This window comes from Barbus barbus (assembly GCF_936440315.1).
Source record: "Barbus barbus genome assembly, chromosome: 26".
NCBI classification, from domain to species: domain Eukaryota; kingdom Metazoa; phylum Chordata; class Actinopteri; order Cypriniformes; family Cyprinidae; genus Barbus; species Barbus barbus.
In genome coordinates, this window is record NC_136754.1 from 11,589,692 (window position 1) to 11,613,539 (window position 23,848).

Here is a 23,848-nt window from a genome sequence, read left to right on the forward strand (position 1 = left end):
AGAATCATAAAAATATCCTTATATTTGACACTAGGGTCTGTTAACAAAACTATGCCACTGGACATGGCTCACTGCTCTCTAGATTTGAAATTAATAATGCATTGGGACCTAACACTGGAGTCAATTTACTATTTCTATGGTGCTCTGCAAAGTGAGCATTTTTGGAGAGCTCTGACATGCTGAAATGGGCTTTGGTGACATTTAGATATTGACTCTGGCTTATTGCACAGGCGTGCTGGTTTGTTTTAGACAACGGCATATGCTTAGCACTCTACCGCTTCTGAAGAGGAACAAACAGGTGCATGATTTCAACGATAATAAGGCATTAAAATATCTCCTTGTTTCCTAGGTAACGGAGACCAGAACGGGGCCTCTTGGATGCAGTAACTATGACAGCCTGGATTCCGTCAGCTCCGTCTTAGTGCACAGCCCAGAAAATAAAATCCACCTGAAAGGTATGACAGCTGATGTGGTCTTCTGAAGAACAAACCTGTACCTATGTTTGCTAGTATTTGTAACAACTGCCCTGGTGAAGATGTACAGTGAGCGTGTTTTTTTGTTGTTGTTGTTTAAAGGATAGGCAGATATATTTGACTGAAGCCATTTGAAGTCCCCTAAATTGTCTTTAACTGGCAGTGCAATGAAGCAGATTACTGCAGGCACACACAGTATCAGGAAATTCAGAATTAACTGAATAACTAAAATGGGCATTTTACCATGTAAAATAAATAAATAAACCATGGGTGCAGCAGGCTCAATGATATTACGCAGCGCCTGAAAGTAGTCCCCAGCTGTATAAAAGCCCCCAGTAGTCATTGCACCTGCTGCACCCATGGCGCGGCAGCAAAGTTCTTTGATTATTACGCCAGAATGAGAGTATAGTTCCTAGCCATATTGGCCTAGAAAATCCCAACTTTTCCTTTTCCGTCAGTCTTAGTGCACAATGTAACTACAGAAGAGTCAAGTTTTAAATAGGAAAAATATTGAAACTCTTTGCTCATTTTTGAGCACGATGCTAATGGTCTAAACGGATTCAATGATCTATGCTAAGCTACGTTAAAAGTGCTACCACCAGATACGGAGATCGGCTGAATGGATTCGTAAACGGTAAAACTCAGCTGTTTAACTCTTGGGGAGTTGGAAAAAAAGGTGGAGTGTTCCTTTAATGCATTAACTAACACTAACTAACAATGAGCAGTGCATTAGTAATGTATTAGTAAATGTTGAAATTAAGGTTAACAATACTTATTTTTGTTTTTATTGTTAGTTCTTGTAAACCAATGTAGTTTGCTAATGTTAACAAATGTTACTTTACTTATTGTAATGTGTTACCTCAGACCCTAATTGGTATAGTTATGTGCCAATCAAATTCCCTGTGGGCAGTTCTTGGCCAGAATAAACTGCAATGCGGACCAAGCCAAAAGTCTGGCTGCGACCGACCTGTTAGGAGAAACAAATCACTTGCTAATACTCATACTGTCTTCACATTTTCAACAAGCAAGTAAAGAGTTATCAGAAGACAGGCATAGACTTGCATTAATGCACCTCACACTCTCGTGACAGCAGTGTCACCAAAAGTCAGAGGTGGTCAGAGCAACAAAAAGAAGAGAGAAAGAAAAGAGCAGAACTGAACTGAAAGGAGCAAAATGGAAGGTTTTTAAGCCTCTAGCCATTGCTAATTATACACGTGGCCTGCGCCAATTTCCACTGCCTTCTTGACATTGACATTTAAATTGTCAACCCACTTAATACTGCCATCTCCTGAAGCAAGTTTCCTGCTGCCCAGATTCGTGTAACTACCTTAATGAGCTAGCCATAGGGTTCGGCACCAAAGCTTATCTTTTGCTGAGTACTTGGGGAAGAAAATGTAGGGGGAAACAGTTGGAGAGAGAGGAGTTTGGCCTATATTTGTGCATTTTTGTATCGCTTTCTGCATGCTTTCATTCACTTCTTGGGGCTTCCCTGGATATTTTCAATCAAAGTGCCATGTCCTTTTAGAGAGCAGAATGTAGACCCTTTAAAATTAGGACGTCAAGCCGTCAATACCACAGAGGACTGAAATAAGTCACAGGAAAGATTCACGTTCCTCTCGTTCACTTTAAAAAGAGAGAGACTGTGGAGGAGGGGGCACAAGAGCAGCTATTTAGCTGTCTCCGGTATGAAAGCCATCCAAGTCAGTCTCTTTTGTGAGGCTCCCCACACTGTTGGCTCTCTACCCAGCAGAAGCCAAAGCTTAAGACGAAGACTGCATCTAATTATGTCTCTTGTTTTTCACAATCCGACGAATAAATACTGAGGAACACATCATAAATATTCACAGTGGGAAGGGAATTCAAAAAGGCTGAATATGAAGGCAAAAGGCATTTTTGATTCTTTCTTGAGGGATGTCAGACCTGGTAAAGCTGTGAAGAGCATTTTCTCAGATAATATAATTAGCAGGTGTTCAGCACCCACAGCTGGGCTGAGAAATCTGAATCTTTCACTTACGTGGTGGAACGGCTGGTGGATTCATGTATTCAGCACTGAATGCTTTCATGAGTAATTCATAGGCGAATATTGATGAGGAGGCCTTAGGAGATCACACCTAAAAAAAATTATCAGAGGGGTTCTGCTCTCCAAAATATCTGGGTGGATTTTTTTTTTTTTTTTACATGCTGTTATCAAGGTTGGTTGGGAACTTTATTAGAAATTTCATCCATTATCATCCAAAACAGTTTTTTTTTTTTTTTTTTCTTTGGTAAGAAATTAATATCTTAGGCAAGGATGCATTAAATTTCTCAAAAGTGCAAGTAAAGAGATTAAGATTGTTATAAAAAAAATTCTAAAAAATGCTGTTGAAACTTCTATTCGTGAAGCAATTCTGAAAAAAAAGTATAATGTTTCCACAAATGTATTAAGGAGGTTTCATAATTGATGACAGTAATAAGAAATGTTGCATCAAATCAGCATATTAAAATGATATTAGCATCATGTGGCACTGAAGACTGGAGTAATGGCAGTTGAAAATTTAGCTTTGCCATCACAGAAATAAATTATATTTTTTATATTAAAATGGAAAACGGCATTTTAAAGTGTAATAATATTGAAGACTATTACTGTTTTTACAATATTTTTATCAAATAAATGAGAGTCCAAAATACTTGAAAATCTTACTATTCTTTTGCACAGTAAATTATATGAAGTAGATATAAAATTCAAAATACATATTCATAAAAAAAAAAAAATATATATATATGACTTATTACTGATATGTTCACCTGCCATTGGCAAGTGTGACAAAAAACTACATTTTTGACCCTGTTTACAACTGTTCCATCTTGTTACCGCTTTGTTCCAATTGCTCAAATAATCAATAATTAGTTTCCCGGGCAAATGTCAATTCTTCCTTTGCCTGCTATCAAAATATCTAATCAGGCAGGAGAATTCCGCAATAGCCGCATTGATTTCCTGTCTGCAGCATGCCTGCAGTTCATGACAGAGGTTTACGGCCGAATGACCTTGCCATGAAGATTGTTGGTCTTTATTCATCCCATTACCCCATTACTGCGCTGACATAGCAGACCTCACCATCCCAAATAGGACTCCCATCACTGATGCCGTTAGAGCAGTCAGGCTGCCTGCCTCTCTGACCCACTTTAAACGCTATCTGTTTCCCAACTCAGCCTGTCCTGTATTGCCAAGCCAAATCAGGACTGTGAAACAATAGTAATGTGTCTTTATTGCAGCGGTGTTTTGACAGTCTGGGGAAGCAGAGGTTTTGAAAGTTTTTTTAGACAGATAAAAATAAAATAAAAAAACCCTGAATGTGATAATACCCACACATACAGTATCATGTTCACATCTGGTTCACCACCTAAAGTCAAGTCTTAATTAAAATGCACCTGCACTTAAAATGCAGCTTGAACTTTGAAATGATGAACTGTTTAGTGAGTCTGTTATGAAATCAGCTAAATTAAAGATTAAAGATGTACTTGACCATCATGATACCTGAAGTAGATCTGTCGACTAATGGTATATCTGTAAATATACAGGAATATTATATGATGTTGATGTTGCTGGTAGTTTTAATGAAAAGTAATATAAACATACAAAAATATTATAGTATTATTTGCTTGTTCATTCATCTTTGCCCTCACAGGAATAAATTACATTTCAAAATATATTAGAATACAAAACAGTTACCAAAATACAAAATCTAACCAATTCTGAACTTTCGGTGTATATATTATAAATTCAGAAATAAATCAATAAAAAGCCAAAGGCAAAATACAGATTCACAAAAAGAGAGAGAGAAGGCTTGATAGTGTGAGGTAAAGTAAAAAATATCAAATGGAAGTGGAAATTACCAATTTACCACACAATAATTCCACTTTCCCTTGTCATTTCAGAGGTCCACGTCATGCCACTGCATTACTGTATTGTTCTAAATGGAGACTTAAAATAGAAAACATATTACTTTGAGAGTTAAGTGGGTAGAGAGACAGACAGAGTGCTGAGAGAAGAGAGGATATCCAGAGGGCAGATGATGGGTGGGTTCATAATGGTGTCATATGACTCAAAAATTGATTTTATTCAAGTGTCTATACGGGAATCTCAGACCTATTGGTGATTTGAGATGTTGGCCAAACATATGAAACTTTAGCACATCCAAACACCATTATGAACTTGTTTACCAACCTAGCAGCAGAAAAACAGTGCTATGTAGCTTACAAAATATCTTATCTGGTCTTGGAATCAGATTTCAGTTTAGTTCACAGAGTCTAACATGACAGTAAAGAGATTTTTCTCTCTCTTCCCACACGCACAGGTCTACAGGATGTGCTTCCTGAGTTTCTGCGGAATCGTTTTGTGGAGGCGGCCCTCAGTTACGTGGCGTGTAATTCAGAGGGCGAGCTACTGTGCCGCAACAATGACTGCTGGTGCCGCTGCTCCGCAAAGTTCCCTGATTGTAACTGCCCCTTTGCAGACATCAAAGCCATGGAGGAGAGTCTGCGTAAGAGCAAAGAGACCTGGACCAACCTCAACGATGACTTCATGGACACAGGTAGGTTAATCCAATGGCCACGAAAGTGTTAAAATCTTCTGTATAATCTCTGGGGTTATGACACCTTTCCACACACTGGATTAAATGGGAGAGTGGAACTTCTCAGGTTTAAAATGACAGGTAAATCTCACTGGTGGTGACAAATGATTGATATACTGTCATAGTCCCTCAGCAGCTCTTTCTTGCAGGGTTTCTGAGTTCACTTCAGTGTAAGCAGATGCACTTTGCGCATAAATATACTATGACCTGAAACTGAACGCAACTGAAAAAGCACAGACATAACTTTGATGGACAACCACTGCGCCACAGCTCCAGCAAAGTGTCTTTTAATCACACTTACATTGATAATGCACAGGGTAATGCAGTAGAAATGGGCAGTGGTGTAACAGTTAAGGATATGTTCTGCAAACACAAGGGCTGGAGGTACAATCCCAGGTGTCCGAGGAAATGGGAGCATTAATGAGAAAACAATCGCACTCTGTTAACATTGTGTCCATAGGCAAAGCACTTAACCCTAAAGTACACCAAGGGGATTGTCTCTGCAATTAGTGTACTCTATGCTGCTTTGGATGTAAACCATCTGATAAATGTTAAGTTCAAGAAAAATAACAACTCATACAGAGTAAATATATTAAAAAGTTAGTGTTATTAATTAATAATATTCATTTCTCTGAGTTTCAATCAGAAAAGCAGTCAGTGGGTTCCATTAAAGAAAATAAGTATTTGGACACTAAAAGCCATTTTTAGCCATGCATTACCCATTTATTCAATTACTCAAATGGTTTGAATGTTATTTAAATGCAAAATATGGAATTTATATTATTAATATATGTATATATGTTATAATTAAGAAACATAACAGTCGGCAAGGTCACATTAAATGATTAAATTCAACAAAAGTGACAGTAAAGACATTTATAATTAAAAAAATTTATTAAAAAAAAACTTTTGAAAAAAATCCACATAACATAAAAATAAGAAATGTTTCTAGAGCACCAAATCTAGCATATTAGAATGATTTGTGAAGGATCACTTAAGAGACAGCTTTCAAAAACATTTTTTTTTTTTTATAATTTTAACTTTATAAATGTGTTCTCTGGTTTGTGTGACTGGTCCATTTGTTTCTGAAAACTTTGAAAAGAACTGCAAGGGCATACAAGTCAATAACAAACGTAGGCTGCTTTGATAAATGGGCCCCACGTGTGGGGTTTAATTCTGAGTTCTTTAAACTTCACTGACTGTGATACATTTGCACCTTGGAGTAGAAATCTAAACCGACGAGGGGAGGGTTTGTCTGTTTTATTGCTCTGGTTGCGAGAAAACCAGACTGATAAAATCTTCAGTTTGAAAAATGGTGGTGTGTGTGAGAGAGAAAGGGAAAGCAAAACCAAGGTAAAGAGAGCTGAAGAGGAAGAAGCATGGAAAGATGGCACCTCAGGTTTTTCTCCTTGCTGAGCGTTTCCACATTCAAAGAATGATTCAATCAGCGAGATAAACCCTAGCTGGCTCGAAAAGCTTCTCCTGCTCAGTGATGGAGCATTAATGAAAGCCCTTTAACTGTGGCGCTGCACTCATAAGAACGCATATCTCCTTTCAGCAGGTGAAGTGCTGGGCTTGGGAAAAGGGCTCTTTGACCATAGCATATAGCTACAGCATAAGGGTTTTATTTATTCAGCCTCACAGAAACCTGCCCCTTTTGTCAGGAGGCCAGAAAGCAGAGAGAGAACATTCGTTCAGATTTAGAATGGAAAACTGATTTGTCATGCATGATTCTGATAAACAATATTAAAAATGTCTGAAAAAAAAAAAAAAAACCTGCACCAAAACAAAAAACATAAAGCATTTTAGTTTATCCTTTAGGTCAGGCACCATTATATCAAGTTTGTACTATATACATAGTGGCTCCAAAAAGTATTTAGACACTTAAATCACACTTAAAATGTATGAATTTCATAACAAAATATCGAACCATGTGGTATCTACAAACAAGTAACGCTAGAACTTTTATTTTCTCTGAATCAGAACCAACTTTTTTATAATTATTTTAATAAAATATCCTTAAAATTAAATTTTTGTGAATTTTTCTTTTTTCTTTTTTTTTCTTTTTTAAAGGTCTGTACAAACAATGTCCTTTTTAATATGTTTATTAAATTCATAAGGGAAATAAATATAAATTTAAAAAAAAATCACAGATGTTTTGGCTAAAAGCTATGGAAGCTTATTTCCACCACAGAACAAAACAATATAAAACATATATTTTTATCTCACAATTCAAACTTTTTTCTAAGATTTGTGACTTCATATCTTGTGTTTGCAAGATATAAATACATATACAATATGCATTCATATTCAACAAGGCAAAATATAATCCAATCAACTTCTTAAACAGGTGAATGACATGGAATAAAGAGCATCTGAACAAAAAAAAAAACAGTACTTGCAAAACTAGTAATTGACAAAAAACAAAAACAAAAGCAAAACAAAACAATAACCTTCTTTGGTCTTACAGCCTCCTACACTGTGCATCTCAAAAAGGACAGATAAACACAATCACACCCACACACCAATACAAACAGAGATACTTCAGGGATGTGAAATCATCTTCCCTCACAATCTGCGCCTCAGTACACTTAGTTCAACTTTGTTCGAAAGCACCACACATTGACCTTTCCTCAACCATTATCTCCTACTTGACGGCTTTCTAAGGCACAAAATGCTTGTAGCACCACCCCTGTTTGGTGCAGAATGATCCCCATGCACAGTCCGAGGTCTATTTGTACATATATTGCAAATTCGACTGCCATAAATAAAAAGGTATAAGACTTCCGCTTCAAGATCTAACCAGTGTTTTATGATAAATATCATTCAGTGACACTAATATATCAATTTGAGTCTGGCGTATGCATCAAAACATGCCAAAGCAAAGCTGGACGGTACAAACTTGTTCACTCTGGTAAATTACTAATGTCAAGCGTTCCAGTAATCCATATTTAGATGTGCATTTCAATAAATATTGATAGATTATTCTGTTTACATAACACACTTTAGAGAATTAATCCTAATTCTAGAGCATATACCATTAAATTATGCTGACCAGATGTGCATTTAGAGTGCAAATGCTCATTTATGATGCACATGTGCACTGTTAGGGCTGGGAATTGTTTCCAAAAAGAATCCATCCTGGCACGTTAGGAATCGAGAATCGATTCCAAAGGATGGTATTGGCTCCATCAAAGGGAATCAGCTCCTATTCATTGCCTTTTCAGTTCAATAGAGCTAATCATTGGGTGCTTCTCAAACGGAAGGACACATCCTAGTGAGGATGCATCTTTCCTATAGTCCCGTCCTTTTGATGCTTCAAGGTTACGGTCTTTCTATTCAATGAATGTTAGCATGAGATGGTGTAGTGCATTTGGTTTCGTCATAAATGTTTCGACCCCCGCATTCACGGCACAAAAATACTATTGGAATTACAATTTGAAGAATACTTTATATTGAACATGTTTTATACTGACTTTCTAATAATGCACTACAGCTAATAACACTCATCTGTGGTCTCCCAGTGGTTTGCATTACTCACAGTTTAGCATTATGTGATTCATTTACATGAATGACTTAACCTCAAAAATCTTTTTTTGTCTTGCATAACATAATAAAATTGAACAAGCACAGTGTCAATTCATTTTCAGCTAATTAATTTTTTTGTGATTGCGAATGTGTTCAAAGGGTTAAAAGGGTTCAAAGGGTTCAAAACCATTAACTACGACTTAATTTCTTCTAAAAACTCCTGATTTTCTACTTATTTTCAGTTAGTAAGGTAGATTGGGTATAGGGATGTAGAATATGGTTATGCAGAATATGTGCTTTGTAAGTATAGCTACTAATAAACAGCCAATATGGGGAAGTCGTGGGCTAACGGTTAGAGAGTTGGACTCGTAATCCAAAGGTTGCGGGTTCGAGTCTCGGGCCGGGATTGTAGGTGGGGCCGCATCATAAATGGCTGCCCACTGCTCCGGGTGTGTGTTCACGGTGTGTGAGTGTTCGCTGCTGTGTGTGTGTGCACGTTGGATGGGTTAAATGCAGAGCACGAATTCCGAGTATGGGTCACCATACTTGGCAGTATGTCACTTCACTCACTCACTATATGCTAATAAGCAACCAGTTAATAGTGAGAATTGGTCCCTACGAAAGTGTTACCAGTAAAGCCATATAAGTGAATGCATATTGCAGATTATTACCTTCCTTTCCTTCCCTTCACTTAAGTTAATGATGTTTGCTGTCATTATCATTCTGTTTTTCTGCATGTCGAACAGCATCTGATTGACAATATTGATTAGCCTATGTCTTGAACAAACAAACAGCCATACACACAGCTACAGGCTGTACTTAAGCTGTTCCTGCCAGAAAAGAAGAGCGATAAGCATCATATGATTCCATACTAGGATATCCCCCCTACCATTAACATATATGGACAGTAGGGCATTTTGTACTCAAAGATGAACAGAACTTCTGGCTGACTGTTGTTAGTCTTCACGGGTGTTTTTATAAGACTAAAGTGCTTTAAATGGGGAACTCTTATGCTGGTCTAGCCTTTAGCATCAAGCTACAAATAATATATTTGTCTATATTTCTATGCTTTAATGGTGTTTTCAAGTAAGTTCTGAAGAAATGTCATGTGTACTGTACATTTTGACAACACTACACACTTAAATACACCTTGAGGTGCAATTATATTTTTGGGTATTTTTGTGAAAGAATTCACATTTTGTTAACAAAAAGGCATTTGATACAGTGTCAAGAAAGAACTGATGACAGTTGTGTAAAGGTACAGAATAAAGGAAAATAATATTGATTGGTGATGTATGTGAGAAGAAGTGTGAAGTGTTTGCAGGATGGAGACAGAATTATGAATGAGCAGTTTGTAGCAAATCAGACAAGAGGCAATAAAGTGAATGGGAGCTTGTGAATGTATTTCACTTGCCCTTGGGAGTCAAATTTAGTTAATTAGAAATTGGTTGGATTGTTGTTGTTTGATTTGGATTGTTTTATTTTATTTGTTTTAAAAAAAGCATTTCTGCCCATTTTTATTTATGATTTAAATGAATTATGAGTATTATATTAGTGCTGTCAAATTATTAGTTGCGATAAGTTTTTGTTTACATAATATATGTATGTGTACTGTGTATATTTATCATGTATGTATAAATACATTGATATACAGTATGTTTTGAAAATATTTACATGTATTTTCATGTATACATTTATATAATTTATATTGTATATAAATATTTTTAATATATAAACATATTTTTCGTAAATATATACATGCATGTGTGTGTATTTATATATACATAATAAAAATACACATTACACACTAATTGCACACACAGTAATTGCGATTAATCATTTGACAGCATATATATATATATATATATATATATATATATATATATATATATATATATATATATATATATATATATATATATATTTCCAGTATTATTTTAGTAGTATTAAGCATTCACATAAGCATTTTAGTTGGAACAAAAGGTTAAACATTCCATGATTGATCATGTTTACACCAGTAAATCCAGTATTTTAAAGTTAAGAGGTCTGGCAGTATAAAACTCCTGTGTTTCTCATCTTTCAACTCACTTGATTAGCTGAACTCTTCCATTATGTTAATTAGAAACTGGCTCGAAGTTCCATGGTCTTATTTGATACATGGTACCACCAACAATCAACCTGGCAACATTTTTATCCTCATCAGAGTCTGTCAATGGAAATTTTCATTGGGGTTTTGTCCATTTATGGGCTCAATTAGTTGCTAAAGCTCCCAGCGCCTGCACTCAGATAAGGCGCTTTTGCAGTTTGAATGTGACAGATAGCAATAAACAACAAATTACGGTCTTTTTTCCAGTGAATTGATTTTTTGCTTCAATAAATGACACCCACTTACCAGGCACTAAGGGTTGTATAAAAGAGGATTACACTCTGCACACATATTCTGATATATCCTTCAGTCTCACAAAGATTCGACATTTAAACATGCTTTCTACATTTCCTACAAGGCCTTCCTTAAGAGAAAATTAAGATTTGCTTCAAACTGTTTGATTAATTACTGTATGTATTGCACATCAAATGTAGTGCAATTAATAAACACATCTCCCATTTGGCATTTGATTAACTTAATACAGGTTGTAAATGGCTTCACCATGCTTCTCATTACCTCATAAACTGAGTAAATCAAACGTAGATTAGCATGGCACATGTGGTGGATGCTGTTATTAGGATTAAAGACTGGTGTATGCCGAGTTCTCCGGCATGTGCAAGATTTTAGGAGTCCATTCACTTCGGGTTGAATCAGCTAGCAGAACGAATGGATTTGCCCAGCAACAGCACTGGTTAGTCTAAGAAGGGATTACACAAAACTGCACTACTGTCATAAACATGATACTTCTCTCCACCAAATCCCACAAGTGCTTCACTTTCCCTAAAGAAGCCAATAAACAACTCAGCGTAGGTCGACCTATCGCATATTCACAAACGGCGAAAATGCCAGTTTCTTATTTAATATTTGCATGTTGCTTGGGGGAATAATTGCGGCGGATTTAGAAAATGAATTATGCATAGCATGTCCTTCTCTTATGTTGTGCAGTTGCCTATTAACTAAGTATGTTTAACAGTTCAGATTCTAATGGGATGTTTAAGATGTCAAGCCATTTTTTAAGCAGAAGAGCAGGTTAATTATTTTTATCATCAAAATGCCATTTCAATTTTTCTAATTTTTACCTAAAAATAATGCATATAAATAAAAAATAAATAAATAAAATCCATTTATTTTGACTTGCAAAATAAATGCAAATATAGCTACTTCTAAACGTTTTGGAAAAATAAAATAATAATAATAATTTGTTTATTATTTATGAGATGTATGAGATGTGTGCACATCAAATTTTTCTGATCTGGAAAGATTTCTGAATAGTTTTTGCAGACAAAGGTTTTGATTTCTCCTCTTCATTATGGTTAAAACTAATAATAATAATCTTTTATTATTAATATATGATAACTTCTGATTGCTTATTTCTGCCGCAGGAAAAAAATAAAAATAAAAAAGGTAACTGTGACTTTTTATCTTACAATTCAGACATTGCGAGATATAAAAGTAGAATTGCAAGATACAAATGCACAGTTCTGAGAAAAAAGTTAAGAATTGCAAGATGAAAAGACTAAATTATGAGATATAAACTTGCAATTGCAATAAAAAAGTCTGAATTGTGAGATAAAAGTCACAATTACTTTTTTTATTCTGTGGTGGAAAATAAAAATCAGAGCTGGGAGATGTAAACTCAGAATTAACTCTGAGAAAATTGCAAGCTATAGAGATATAAACTCAATTATTTTCTAGAAAGTTGCAATTTCCTTTTTCCTTTTTTTGTTTTTCATTTTGGTGGAAATGGGCTTCCATAGATAACACTTGTTTTGTGATATTCCTAAAGCTCAAAATTCTTCAATCCCTGTGATTACATTCATACATTCACTATGGATTCTTTGCACTGCTCAGGGCTGCACAACTTAACTAACACATCACCATTTGTTGCACACACACACAGAGATAGAGAGAGAGAGAGAGAGAGATTTTTTGAGATTTCAAACTTCATTTTATTACAGTAAAATGTGCATACAAAAATCCCCAGAAAAACCATCCATTTTATACAAACCTAAATTCCCTCAACAGAAAAGAAAAACCCAGCTCTTCTTCCACTACTTCACAAAGAATCCCATTTAAACACCAAATAGTTTCAAACATTACAAGATCATGTATTGATTTATGATAATAGAAATCAATTAAACTCCTAGATTTAAAAGTTTATAGAAAACAGCTACTAAACTTTTGTCAATATTCATGTCAATTTTAAAACGATCACATCATCAGCATAAGCTGATAACTTAAAACTGTGACTGCAATTGGGTATATGTAATCCACGCACATCAGATCTTATTTTATTTAACAAGGGTTCTAATGTTAGGGAATATAGCATTCCCGACAGTGCACAATCTTGTCTGACACCCCTATAAACTCTAAAAGGAGAACATAAGTCACCATTAATTTTTAAAACACTCAACTTCACTATATAAGGTTTTATCATTGAAATTGGATTGGATTGGATTCAATTTATTGTCATTGCACATGTAGGTACAAGGCAACAAAATGCAATAAAGAAGAAGAATACAGCACAACATGAGGAAAGAGAGGAGAAAAAAATAGTCCTCACACTACGCTCCTGAACGAGAGTGCAGTGTGAGAACAGACAAAAACCTCAGCATAGAGCACAGTCAACACAGGAACATAACTTGCATAGTAATCCAGTTCATACGAAACAGCCATCCGGCCTGCAGCCATTACAGCGCGAACACAGACCCGTTATCAACTGACGGGATGAAGCGCCGAAGGCGTGGGATGGGGGTAGGGAGGTGTATGAGTGTGTGTATGTGTAAGTTCGTGTGAGTTTGTATGCCTTGAAATCCGTTGCGCCAGTACTCCAAACCAGTTGTCTCAGTTCTCAGGTTGTGGTGCGACATAGCAATTGCCATGGAAACGACCTTGGCCAGAGCCCAAGCGCCCGACAATAACAAGGTGTTTGATGGGGGAGGGAAGAAAGAGCGTCTCCCTGCAGTATTCACAGGAGAGTTGATTCCAGAGCGGCCTTGCCAAGCCGTTCTGTTTTGGGAAGCCGGAAAGAGATAAGATTGTTTTGTCTTTGGGCGAACAGCTGTCTTCTGGTTTCACAGCTATTCTCATTGTCCATTCTGATCTCCTTGTCCATCAATTTTCCTTTCCAAAGCCGAGAGCTTAGCCGTGATCGAATCCATATTGCGGTTAATCGTCTCTGTTTCAGAGCCGACCGCTCTGCCAACAGCCTCAATCATGACGGGCAGCCTTGAGAGGTTTTGGATAGCCAATCCCGTCTCCTTAATTTTCCGATAGTTTAGGGCAACACCTAATCCAAACAGCAGAAACCCAGTTATCATGGTTCCGAATAAGAAGATGTCTTCAATGTCCTCCACAGAGAGAGCCGCCAGACACACGACCCGCCATCTCTCCCATGCGTCCATCGTGTAGCCAGCAGCAAACGTCCCAGCAGGACATTCCGGTTCTCCAGATCCCGATCTTCTAGTCGAGAAGATGGTGTCAATTGCGTTAAGAGACCAGTTGATCAGATCCATAATTTCGGTTTTGTAAAATAGTGCAGCGAGAGTCTCTTAAGAAGGACAAGACAATACGAGAGAGCAAGCAGGGAAGTTCAGGATAGGGAGGGTAGAAAAATGCGACTGCCTTCGAACAGAGCCAAACGAGAATGCTGATGATGTGAAAGAAATAAAACCAGAATCAAAACCAAAGGCTTTCATAACGCTCCATAAATATAAATGCTCGACTCTATCAAAAGCCTTCTCTTGGTCAATCGATATTAGCCCAAAATCTAAATCAAAAAGTTTACCACCATCTAGAATATCTCTAATAAAAGAAATATTATCAGAAACTCTCCTGCCTGGCACACAATAAGATTGATCAGGATGAATCACATGTTCCATAGCTTTACCTAATCTAATTGCAAGAGCTTTAGAGAGCAATTTATAATCATTGCACAACAGGCTTACAGGCCTCCAGTTACCAATCTCATTAAGATCACCTTTTTTGGTAACAACATTATAACTGCCCTTCGGCAGCTACATGGCAAAAGTTCATTTTTCAGACTCTCGTTAAAAATTGCTACTAATTCTGGGCCTACCTCTGACCAAAAGGCTTTATAAAATTCAACCGTTATACCATCTATTCCGGGTGTTTTACCACTTTCCATCATCTTCAATGCCTCTTCAATTTCTTCTAAACTTAATGTTTTACTAATTTCCTTATTAACATCATCAGCTATCAGTGGGAAAAATAAAAAAAATGATCATCTTTTACTTCTAAAATTTCACTTTTATATAAATCATTATAAAACTGTACAGCTCTTTTCCTGACATCTACAGGACTAGTCAATAAAACTCAGTTTTCAGATCGCAAGGCATGGATAAGTTTTTTCTGGCCATTCTTTTTCTCCAGATTGATTTTTTTTTGAAGGAGCATCCATTAACTCAACACTTTGATACTGAGATCTAATTATAGCACCTTGTGTAGTCAAACCCAGCAACTCAGCTAATAAATTATTTTTCTTCTTAACATTTTTCATGACATTGCCTTCTGATTATTTTTTTTGATTATCATGAGCATGAGCCCAAGTATATTGTCTCTGTGTGCCATGAAAATTCCTCCAGACATCAGTAATGATATTCGATTTCATTAGTTGAAATAACCTCTTCCTTGATTGCATGTGAGGTTCGACATGATTCCTGTCCATACCACTTTCAGTACAATTAAAATCTCCTCCTAGTATAAAAAAATCATCATTGTTACATTCACTCAAAACTTTATCCAAAGTGTTTAAAAAAATCATTCTATCTAAAGCATTAGTTGGGGCATAAACAAACAAATACAAAAGAGCTGTTTTCAAAAAAATGCATTGATCTTCAACAATCTTCCTTTAATAACTTCAACTTTGTAAGAATGTGGAATAAAATTCCTTGAAAATAACACAGCACCACCACCACTTAACGAGGTATAATTACTTAACATTGCCAAACCATTAAATTCTCTAATCCAATCTGCAGTATTTTCTACATCACTATGAGTTTCTTGCAGAAACAACACATCAATATTCTTATATTTCATCAATTCAAATGCTTGAACTCTCTTCCTAATGTCTCTCGCTCCATTTATATTTAAAGAAGCAAAGCTTATTTCCCCCATAGAAAATAAAGGAGAAAAGCAAAAAAGACAAATAAAAGAAAAAAGATGTACCAAACTACCCATTTTAGCTGTTTTCTTTAAATTCCTCTGACTTTAACTTCGCAAGAATGTTCTTCAAACGGTACACCTCCTGGTCAGTGAAACAATTTTCACTTCTGAACGTCTTTATTTTTTCAATGAACTGCAATTATGTCTGGAAAGTAATCTTCTGTTTTCACCTACCTGTAAGGTTATTACATATAATATTAACCTCCACCAATGAAAAAATGTAGGGGTTTTATTATTATAATATTAATACGTAATTTAAACAAATAGTTTAATTTAGCTCAAAGGGAATCATTTATGATTTTATAGGGATTTGAACAGAATCAGTGTTACGGCGATTCACTGAACGAGCCGTATGACAAACTCTGTACTGGATATTAAAATCCCAAATATAGTGAAAACACTATTAAATAGCACAGTAACGAAATCGACAGATTAAGGCATTAACTTGTGAGCAGAAAACACAAGATAATTCTCTTTTAAAATATAAATCAGATTTTATTTATATAAACCTAAGACATAAACTAATCTAACACATGAACACAAGCATTCACACATTCACACGTTGCAGAAAGAGAGAAAGTGAGGAAAGGATGAGTTTAAGAGAATGGAAATGTGAAATCCCAAGTTCACAGCAATATGTGCTATTGCATAGACCTGAACAACCATCAATCACTTATTTAACCCTCGCTTTGAGTTTCTCAATGAGGCTAAAATTTATATTAAATACACCAATTAGAACCTGTTAGAATCTGGAGGTGTGTTGCTTGTTTTGCCTGTGTAAAGGGGTTGTGTCCTCGTTGCAGACAGGGGGGGTTCCCCGAAGTGTCTGATTGGCTGGAAGTTCAGTAGTCTTTGAAGTGACGTCTTTTGGGCGTTGGCTGAGGATGCGGAGTTCTTTCTGGTTGAAGTTTGAAGCGGGTCGGAGCTGGACTTACAAACTTACATTAACACACGAAACTCCACGGAAAGAAAAGAAACTGAAGTAAAATAATACAAATAAAATGATGTAACGAGACTAAGTTGTTTTCTTTCTCATTATGGCACGTGGGCCAGGGCATGCTCAAAGGGCAGCACGCGGTGAGAGGGACGAGAGTCAGAGAGAGCGTAAAAGGTAAGAGAGGGAGGAGAAAGCGGACAAGAGTTTTAAACTCGCTTCTGGACACATCCCATCTGGAGGTCTTGACCAATCAGAAACTGTCCTTGCTTAGCTAGGGTGTGTTCTTTACATCATAAATCAGCTTGTTATCAGTCACATGGTCCGAATTTTACAGGCTTTGGCAAAGCATACCTTTCTGAACATGATTTCATAATAAGACTATGATGCACTTGACAAAGAACTGATTGGAAGAAACATTCACATCATGGATTTTCAAGCTCATACATACTAAATATGCAATACTTATCTTTAAGGCTCGAGCTATTCAATAATGATTAAAAAGACATACATATTATTTGATTAAAACATGATATGTGGGTACAACATAAAAATGTACTTTTAGGATGATTTTATGTGCATATGGAGAAGAAAGTTTTGTATAGTTCTAAGGAGAACGAATTTATGTTCTTTAGAGAAGGAATGTTGGTTTGGTCTGTCTTCTATGTGGAGACACGCCCGAAAGAGTCTGTAGCTAATGATTTTCTATCACAGGTTTACGTGTGAACATCAGTCTTGATTACTTGCAACAAATTTGACAGTCTCCTTCTTGAATTGGAATTATCAATAAGTGTTTCTTTTTCTTCAGTGTTGCAAGTTGTTTGGTGACAGAGGCTTGCTAGTTGGGATTTGCTTGCTTCCAACTAGATTTATGACGTCCTGTTCCTTAAGGCCTCTCTGCATTCCAGCTCCTCAGGTTTCAATGTTATGCTGCATCTTAAAATTGTCTGATTCAGTCTCTGATATCCTACATACCTCAGATTCTTCGTTGTTTTCAAAAAAGACTTAATGTCATCAACAGTGTAAATTCGACTGGGAAAACCACCCAGAGGCAGACTAGCACCAAAACTGCACTCTGAAACATCGCTTTCACTATCCGTGTCCGTCTGACTTAAACCAAAACCATCTTTTCTTTTACCTTGTTTATGACATTCCACCAACTTCCTTTTTTGTGGAGTTTTAAAACAACATCCATCATCACTCAACACTGGAACCTCAACCTCAGGATTTTCTTCTTCAATTACCATTTCCTCCTTTTCACCATTACTATTATCTGACTCACCTAATTCTTCCGCTATCTGTTCTACTCCAGAGGAGATTCTAACTTCTTCATTCTCACTTGCAGCAATTTCATCTTTTCCAATTTCTTCTGAACTTTCCATCGGATTTTCCGGAGCAACAAGTGCCGTACTTGGACCCGGCATCTCAGCAGCAACCACTGCAACATCATTTTTGCACATTTTCAGTGACAACAATAAATCCATTCCTTTCATTTACTTTCTTTGGACACTCACGGACGAGATGACCATTTTCTCCGCAACCATAACATTTCATTATATTTGTCGTGGCATAAATGACATAATTAACATCAACATGGTGAGGGGGTGGTGATGGCGCAGTGGATAAGACACATGCCTTTGGTGTGAGAGACCTGGGTTCGAATCCACTGTGAGACACCAATGTGTCCCTGAGCAAGACACTTAACCCCCTAGTTGCTCCAGAGGCGTGCGACCTCTGACCTATAGCAATTGTAATTCGCTTTGGATAAAAGCGTCAGCTAAATGAATAAATGTAAATGTAAATGTAAACATGATGGAAATTAAGAGTCAGATCAAGTTCATCAACGTTATCCTTCAGAACTATGTATGTAAAATGCCTGAAAGACATTACATGTTTTAACTGAGCAGACTTAACTCCAATCGGAATCATCTTTAAGGGAGAAATCAATTTTCCATACCTAGAGTCTCATTCTTGATTAACGGTGGTACGTTAGATACATTTACATTTATTCATTTAGCTGACGCTTTTATCCAAAGCGACTTACAATTGCTATATATGTCAGAGGTCGCACGCCTCTGGAGCAACTAGGGGGTTAAGTGTCTTGCTCAGGGACACATTGGTGTCTCACAGTGGATTCGAACCCGGGTCTCTCACACCAAAGGCATGTGTCTTATCTACTGCGCCATCGCCACCCCATAGATAACGTTACCTTCTTAGGAGTAGAAAGAGGGCTCACTGAAATAAATATGCCATCAATCTCAATACTACTCTCTGTTAGCAAGTTCGCTAACTCAGCCGTCCTAACAAACAAAACGACAGCATTATTCATCCGTGACACCGATAAAAGATTTTCATTACCAACTACTGCACCTACCGCTATAGTGCACTGCTCTACACTCGCAGTAGTATCCACTTTTATTCCATGATGCCTCATTAGAAAATCGAAACTTCTCACACTTGGAACCGCCATGCTCCCAGTACACAGACTGGGAGCGTAAATCCTAAAAAAAAAAAACTTCCCTCTCACTACTATTACCAAAAGACACAACGCAACTACTAACAAAATTACCAAGGACAGAAAAGGAGGAAAAAAATTAATAAATCACTCGTACCTCGCACTTCAATCAAACACTCTCCATCCACGCTCCACACTCACCCGATGCATGCGCACTGCACACAGACAGAGAGAGAAAGAGAAAGAGAGAGAGAGAGAGAGAGAGAGAGAGAGTTTTCTTTGTCCTCCCTTATAGAACAGACACTCAACGAGTGGCTTTAGGGAACAGTCACTCCTGTGCATCTTAGAAAAGTCCAGAAACTTTTGAAAAGGGTTTCTAGAAACTTCAGGAAGTTGCTGTCAGGAAGTTGTTGTTGAGCAAGGGAAGAGGATGGACAGTGCAGAGCACAGTCAGGCAGATGGTTTCTAGAGAAAGGCATTGTTTGAAGCTCCTGTCAGGAGCTCTACTGACCTTCTGTCTCACTGTGGTTCCCATTGGGCCCAGACTGACAGATAGGTCCCGGCTTAGGGACATCCTCTTCAGCAAGGTCCAATGTTGGACGCTGTAGATGTTTCCAAAGGCCTCTGTGGGCGTGCAGTCAGTTCCTAGTCATGTAGGACAGCTCCATAACACACTGACAACATCTCGACACCCATTCACACTTATTTGCAGAGCGTAAGCAGACTTATACACACACCCAAGGCCATAGGAGAACCTTTTTAAGTTGCACAAAGAACTATTTTTTTCCATGTACTGAATAAACTGGTGCTCTTGAATAACCAAAGGGCTTTGTTTTTCCCTCTGTTTCCTCAACATTTTTTTTTTCTTGAAATAGCCTGATGAGTGCAGGTTTTTTTCAAATATATTTCCTTCTGAAACAGGTATTTATTTATTTTTTATTATTATTTTATATAGCTAGTAGGCTTAAACCAAGCCAAAAGCTAACCAAAGTGATAACTGTTTTAGAATTTCTCCAGGCTTCACTTTTCCCCATTTCCTTAAGACTCCATTTTCCTGAAAATAGCTTGATGAGTTCAGTTTTCTTTCATACACATTTATTTATTTAGCTAGTTAGTTGTAATATTATGTATTAAATTATATAGCTATGGACTTAAACCTACTAGCCAAAAGCTAAAGTCAAGCCAAAATGTCATTCAGCTAATTGTTTTATAATTTCTCCCACATCTAAATGTATCTTCAAATTTCAGTAAAATGAAAATTAAAGGTCAAATATATAACTCTGTGCCATGGAAAAACTGGTAAATATATTACTTTAAAAACAAGAAGCTTTATGTTTGATGAACTTAAAACCATAGTTTTAAAATGAGTTGCCATTACTTAAGAGTTCAAGTTGGAAACATGTAAAGTCTAATAGAACAAACAAGAATAAAAGGAGTTCAAAATACTCAAAAAGCTGACGCAAATAGTTGCCTATATTTTTTTACAGTGCAGTGTTGTTTTAGTATAATTGAAATACTATTCGTCTTTATTAATATTTTGAATCAGTTTTTATATTTTCTGTTTTAAGTAATTTTGTTGTTTTTGTCATTTTAGTAACCCTACTCTGTACATGATGTACAAAGTTGTATATTTGTATTTGTAGTTTTATTTACATTTTAACATACATTTAAAGTTTTGATGAAACGGATGTAGTGTCAGATCTTTTCTTCTGCATTGTGGCATACATCTAAGAAGATTGAGTTTTCATTTTGATTTTGAGGTCAGAAAGATAAACACGCACAGATGAATCCTTCAAAATAAGATCAATAATATGCATTTAGAAAACAGATTTTTTTTTTATTTCATGCTGACTTTAATGATTTTTTAATGATTGTATAATGTTAGCATCAGAATAACATAAATACAGCTAAAATGTTACACTTAGTTTTGCCATTAATAAACAGTATTATTATAACAGAATGTGTAGCAATAAGAGAAACAATCCCTTTCAACATAGAAATGCCACAATAGTTCTGATTTCAGACCCTTGTGTCTTTATGAAAAAAAAAATCAATTGCAATAATAAAACAACAATAAATTAGTTAGTAGCACTTTAAACTTTAAATATTATAGTAAACAAACCTACTCACAATTAGACAGGCATATAGGTACAGACTACTATGAAGAAGCTTTATCACATAGCGACACTCCCACTGACTGCTGAGAAACCTTGTTCCCTATCAATTGGTCACTCCGAGTCACGTCGGTGATCGACGAATTGGGATCTCGCTTAGAGAGACCAATCCACTTCGAGTGTAACTAAACGAGCCAATGCACATTGCATGCGATTATTGCATCCAGCTGCCGCTGATAACAGCGTGAGTATAAGTAGGCAGCAGGTGCAGCACATATTCAGCTTTTCGCGTCGGAGCCGAGCGGTTACATCGTTCTGCTCCTGATTTCTGCTGACGAGTAAGTTCATCGAGTTGAGCACGCTCTTTGGAAGACTCTCCTGCTGGTGGTACGGCGCTTCAGCGGCGGTGGATCTTCCTGTGTCGAGTGGATTGCACAAATCAGGTTGCACTACCCCCTGTTTGTGTTGCAGGCAACCATCTCCCCTGAGCGCTTCAGTACGCTAAAAGAGCTTTTTCCAAAAGAGCATTCACGGATGCGTCTTTTTAAAGACGACGTTGCATCTGGCAAACTCAACGTTACGTCTTTGTAAAGACGAGTTGGGTCTTGCTACAGACAACGTGTTTCTGGATGAGGTCATTAACTGGCGCCAGGTGATAGTCATGATCACTGCCTCTCGTGCCTGGCCAGTAAGCATGCTGAGGTGGCGTTTGTGGATGAGGCATCTTCTCATGGTGGGAAGATGATCATCTTGGAGTTGCGGGCCAGTCTCTGATACCTCGACAAAGGGGCAGAGCCCTGTTGCCTCTGCCTCGATCTGGTTCTCGTTCTGGCTAAAGCTGAGAACAGATGAGGACTACTTCAGGCGGTGGTATGGGTGGTCTGAGGATTATAGTGGTGGCAAACCCTCCAGGGAACCAACCCTCGAGGGACCATCGCTCCTCTTGCGCTCCGAAACCAGTTGAGCTGCCAGTGGAACGTGCTGGGCCCTCTACAAGGGGCGCACCAGCAGTTTCCTTGGCGCTCCTCCTGACGACCAGATGTCAATCACTGCATTGGAGGGTGAGCCGGAGTTTTCTGGGGAAGAAGATTTGGTTGTGCTGCTGTGGCAAGGAAGGATCGACATCTACATGGCCTGTGGCAAGGAAGGATCGACACATGGAAGTATGCGTCCTTCAGGTCGATCGCTGCAAACCAATCTCTGGGATGGATGCACCCGAAGATGCATTTCTGCGTGAGCATCTTGAATGGAAGCTTGTGAAGGGCCCGGTTCAAGATGCGCAGATCCAAGATTGGTCATTCCTGCGGTTTGCGTTTGAGGGACGGGCATCTCAGTACAAGGTCCTGCCCTTTGGGCTGTCCCTGTCGCCCCGTATCTTCACGAAAGTGGCAGAAGCAGCCCTTGTTCCCATGAGAGAACAGGTCGTTTGCCTTCTCAACTACCTCGACGACTGGCTCATACTGGCTCATACTGGCTCAGTCTCAGGACCAGTTGTGCGAACACAGGGACTTGGTGCTCTCACACCTCAGCCAGTTGGGCCTTCGGGTCAACTGGGAAAAGAGCAAACTCTCCCCGACGCAGAGGATCTCTTTTCTCGGTATGGAGTTGGATTCGGTCAATCAGACAGCATGGCTCCATGGCTGAGTCCCGAGGTGGGCATGGCAATGCGGCACTCGCCGGGTCCAAGTCACACTGGCCTACCGCTGAACCCTCACCCCGTGGTCCGACCTCTCGTTTATTCAGGTGGGGGTGCCCCTGGAACAGGTCTCCAGGCATGCTGTGGTTTACACGGATGCCTCCACCACCGGCTGGGGTGCCACGTTCAACGGGCTTGCAGTGTCGGGGGTTTGGACGGGCCCCCAACTGCGCTGGCACATCAATTGCCCAGAGTTGCTAGCAGTACGCCTGTCTCAGGAGGTGCTTACGAGGCAAGCACATACTGGTCCGCACGGACAACACAGCGACCGTTGCGTACATCAAACGACAAGGTGGTCTACGCTCCTGTCGCATGTCGCAACTCGCCTGCCACCTCCTCCTCTGGAGTCAGAAGCATCTGAGGTCGCTTCATACCATTCACATTCCGGGCTTGCTCAACCGGGCAGCCAACGAGCTGTCACGAGCTGTGCTGCCCAGAGTGGAGACTCCATCCCCAGACGGTCCAGCTGATTTGGAGACATTTCGCACCCGCTCAGGTAGACCTGTTTGCATCTCTAGAGACCTCTCATTGCCAGTTGTTTTACTCCCTGACCGAGGGAACACTCAGCACGGATGCACTGGCACACAGTTGGCCGCGGGGCCTTCGCAAGTATGCGTTCCCCCCAGTGAGCCTTCTCGCACAGACAATGTGCAAGATCAGGGAGGGCGAGGAGCAGTTCCTGTTCGTGGCACCATGCTGGCCCACTCG

The 23,848-nt window shown here is 38.2% G+C and overlaps 1 protein-coding gene across 1 annotated transcript in view; it reads left to right on the top strand.

The window, feature by feature from the left end:
- LOC306845617 (BMP/retinoic acid-inducible neural-specific protein 3-like) overlaps positions 1 to 23,848 on the top strand; it is a gene marked incomplete at both ends in the record, with an annotated part of 68,763 nt that overhangs the window by 19,451 nt on the left and 25,464 nt on the right. Inside the window, 2 exons of the mRNA XM_079378522.1 lie at positions 350 to 455; positions 4,808 to 5,044. Of these exons, the coding sequence (XP_079234648.1) occupies positions 350 to 455; positions 4,808 to 5,044 (343 nt within the window). The remainder of the gene's footprint in view (positions 1 to 349; positions 456 to 4,807; positions 5,045 to 23,848) is intronic.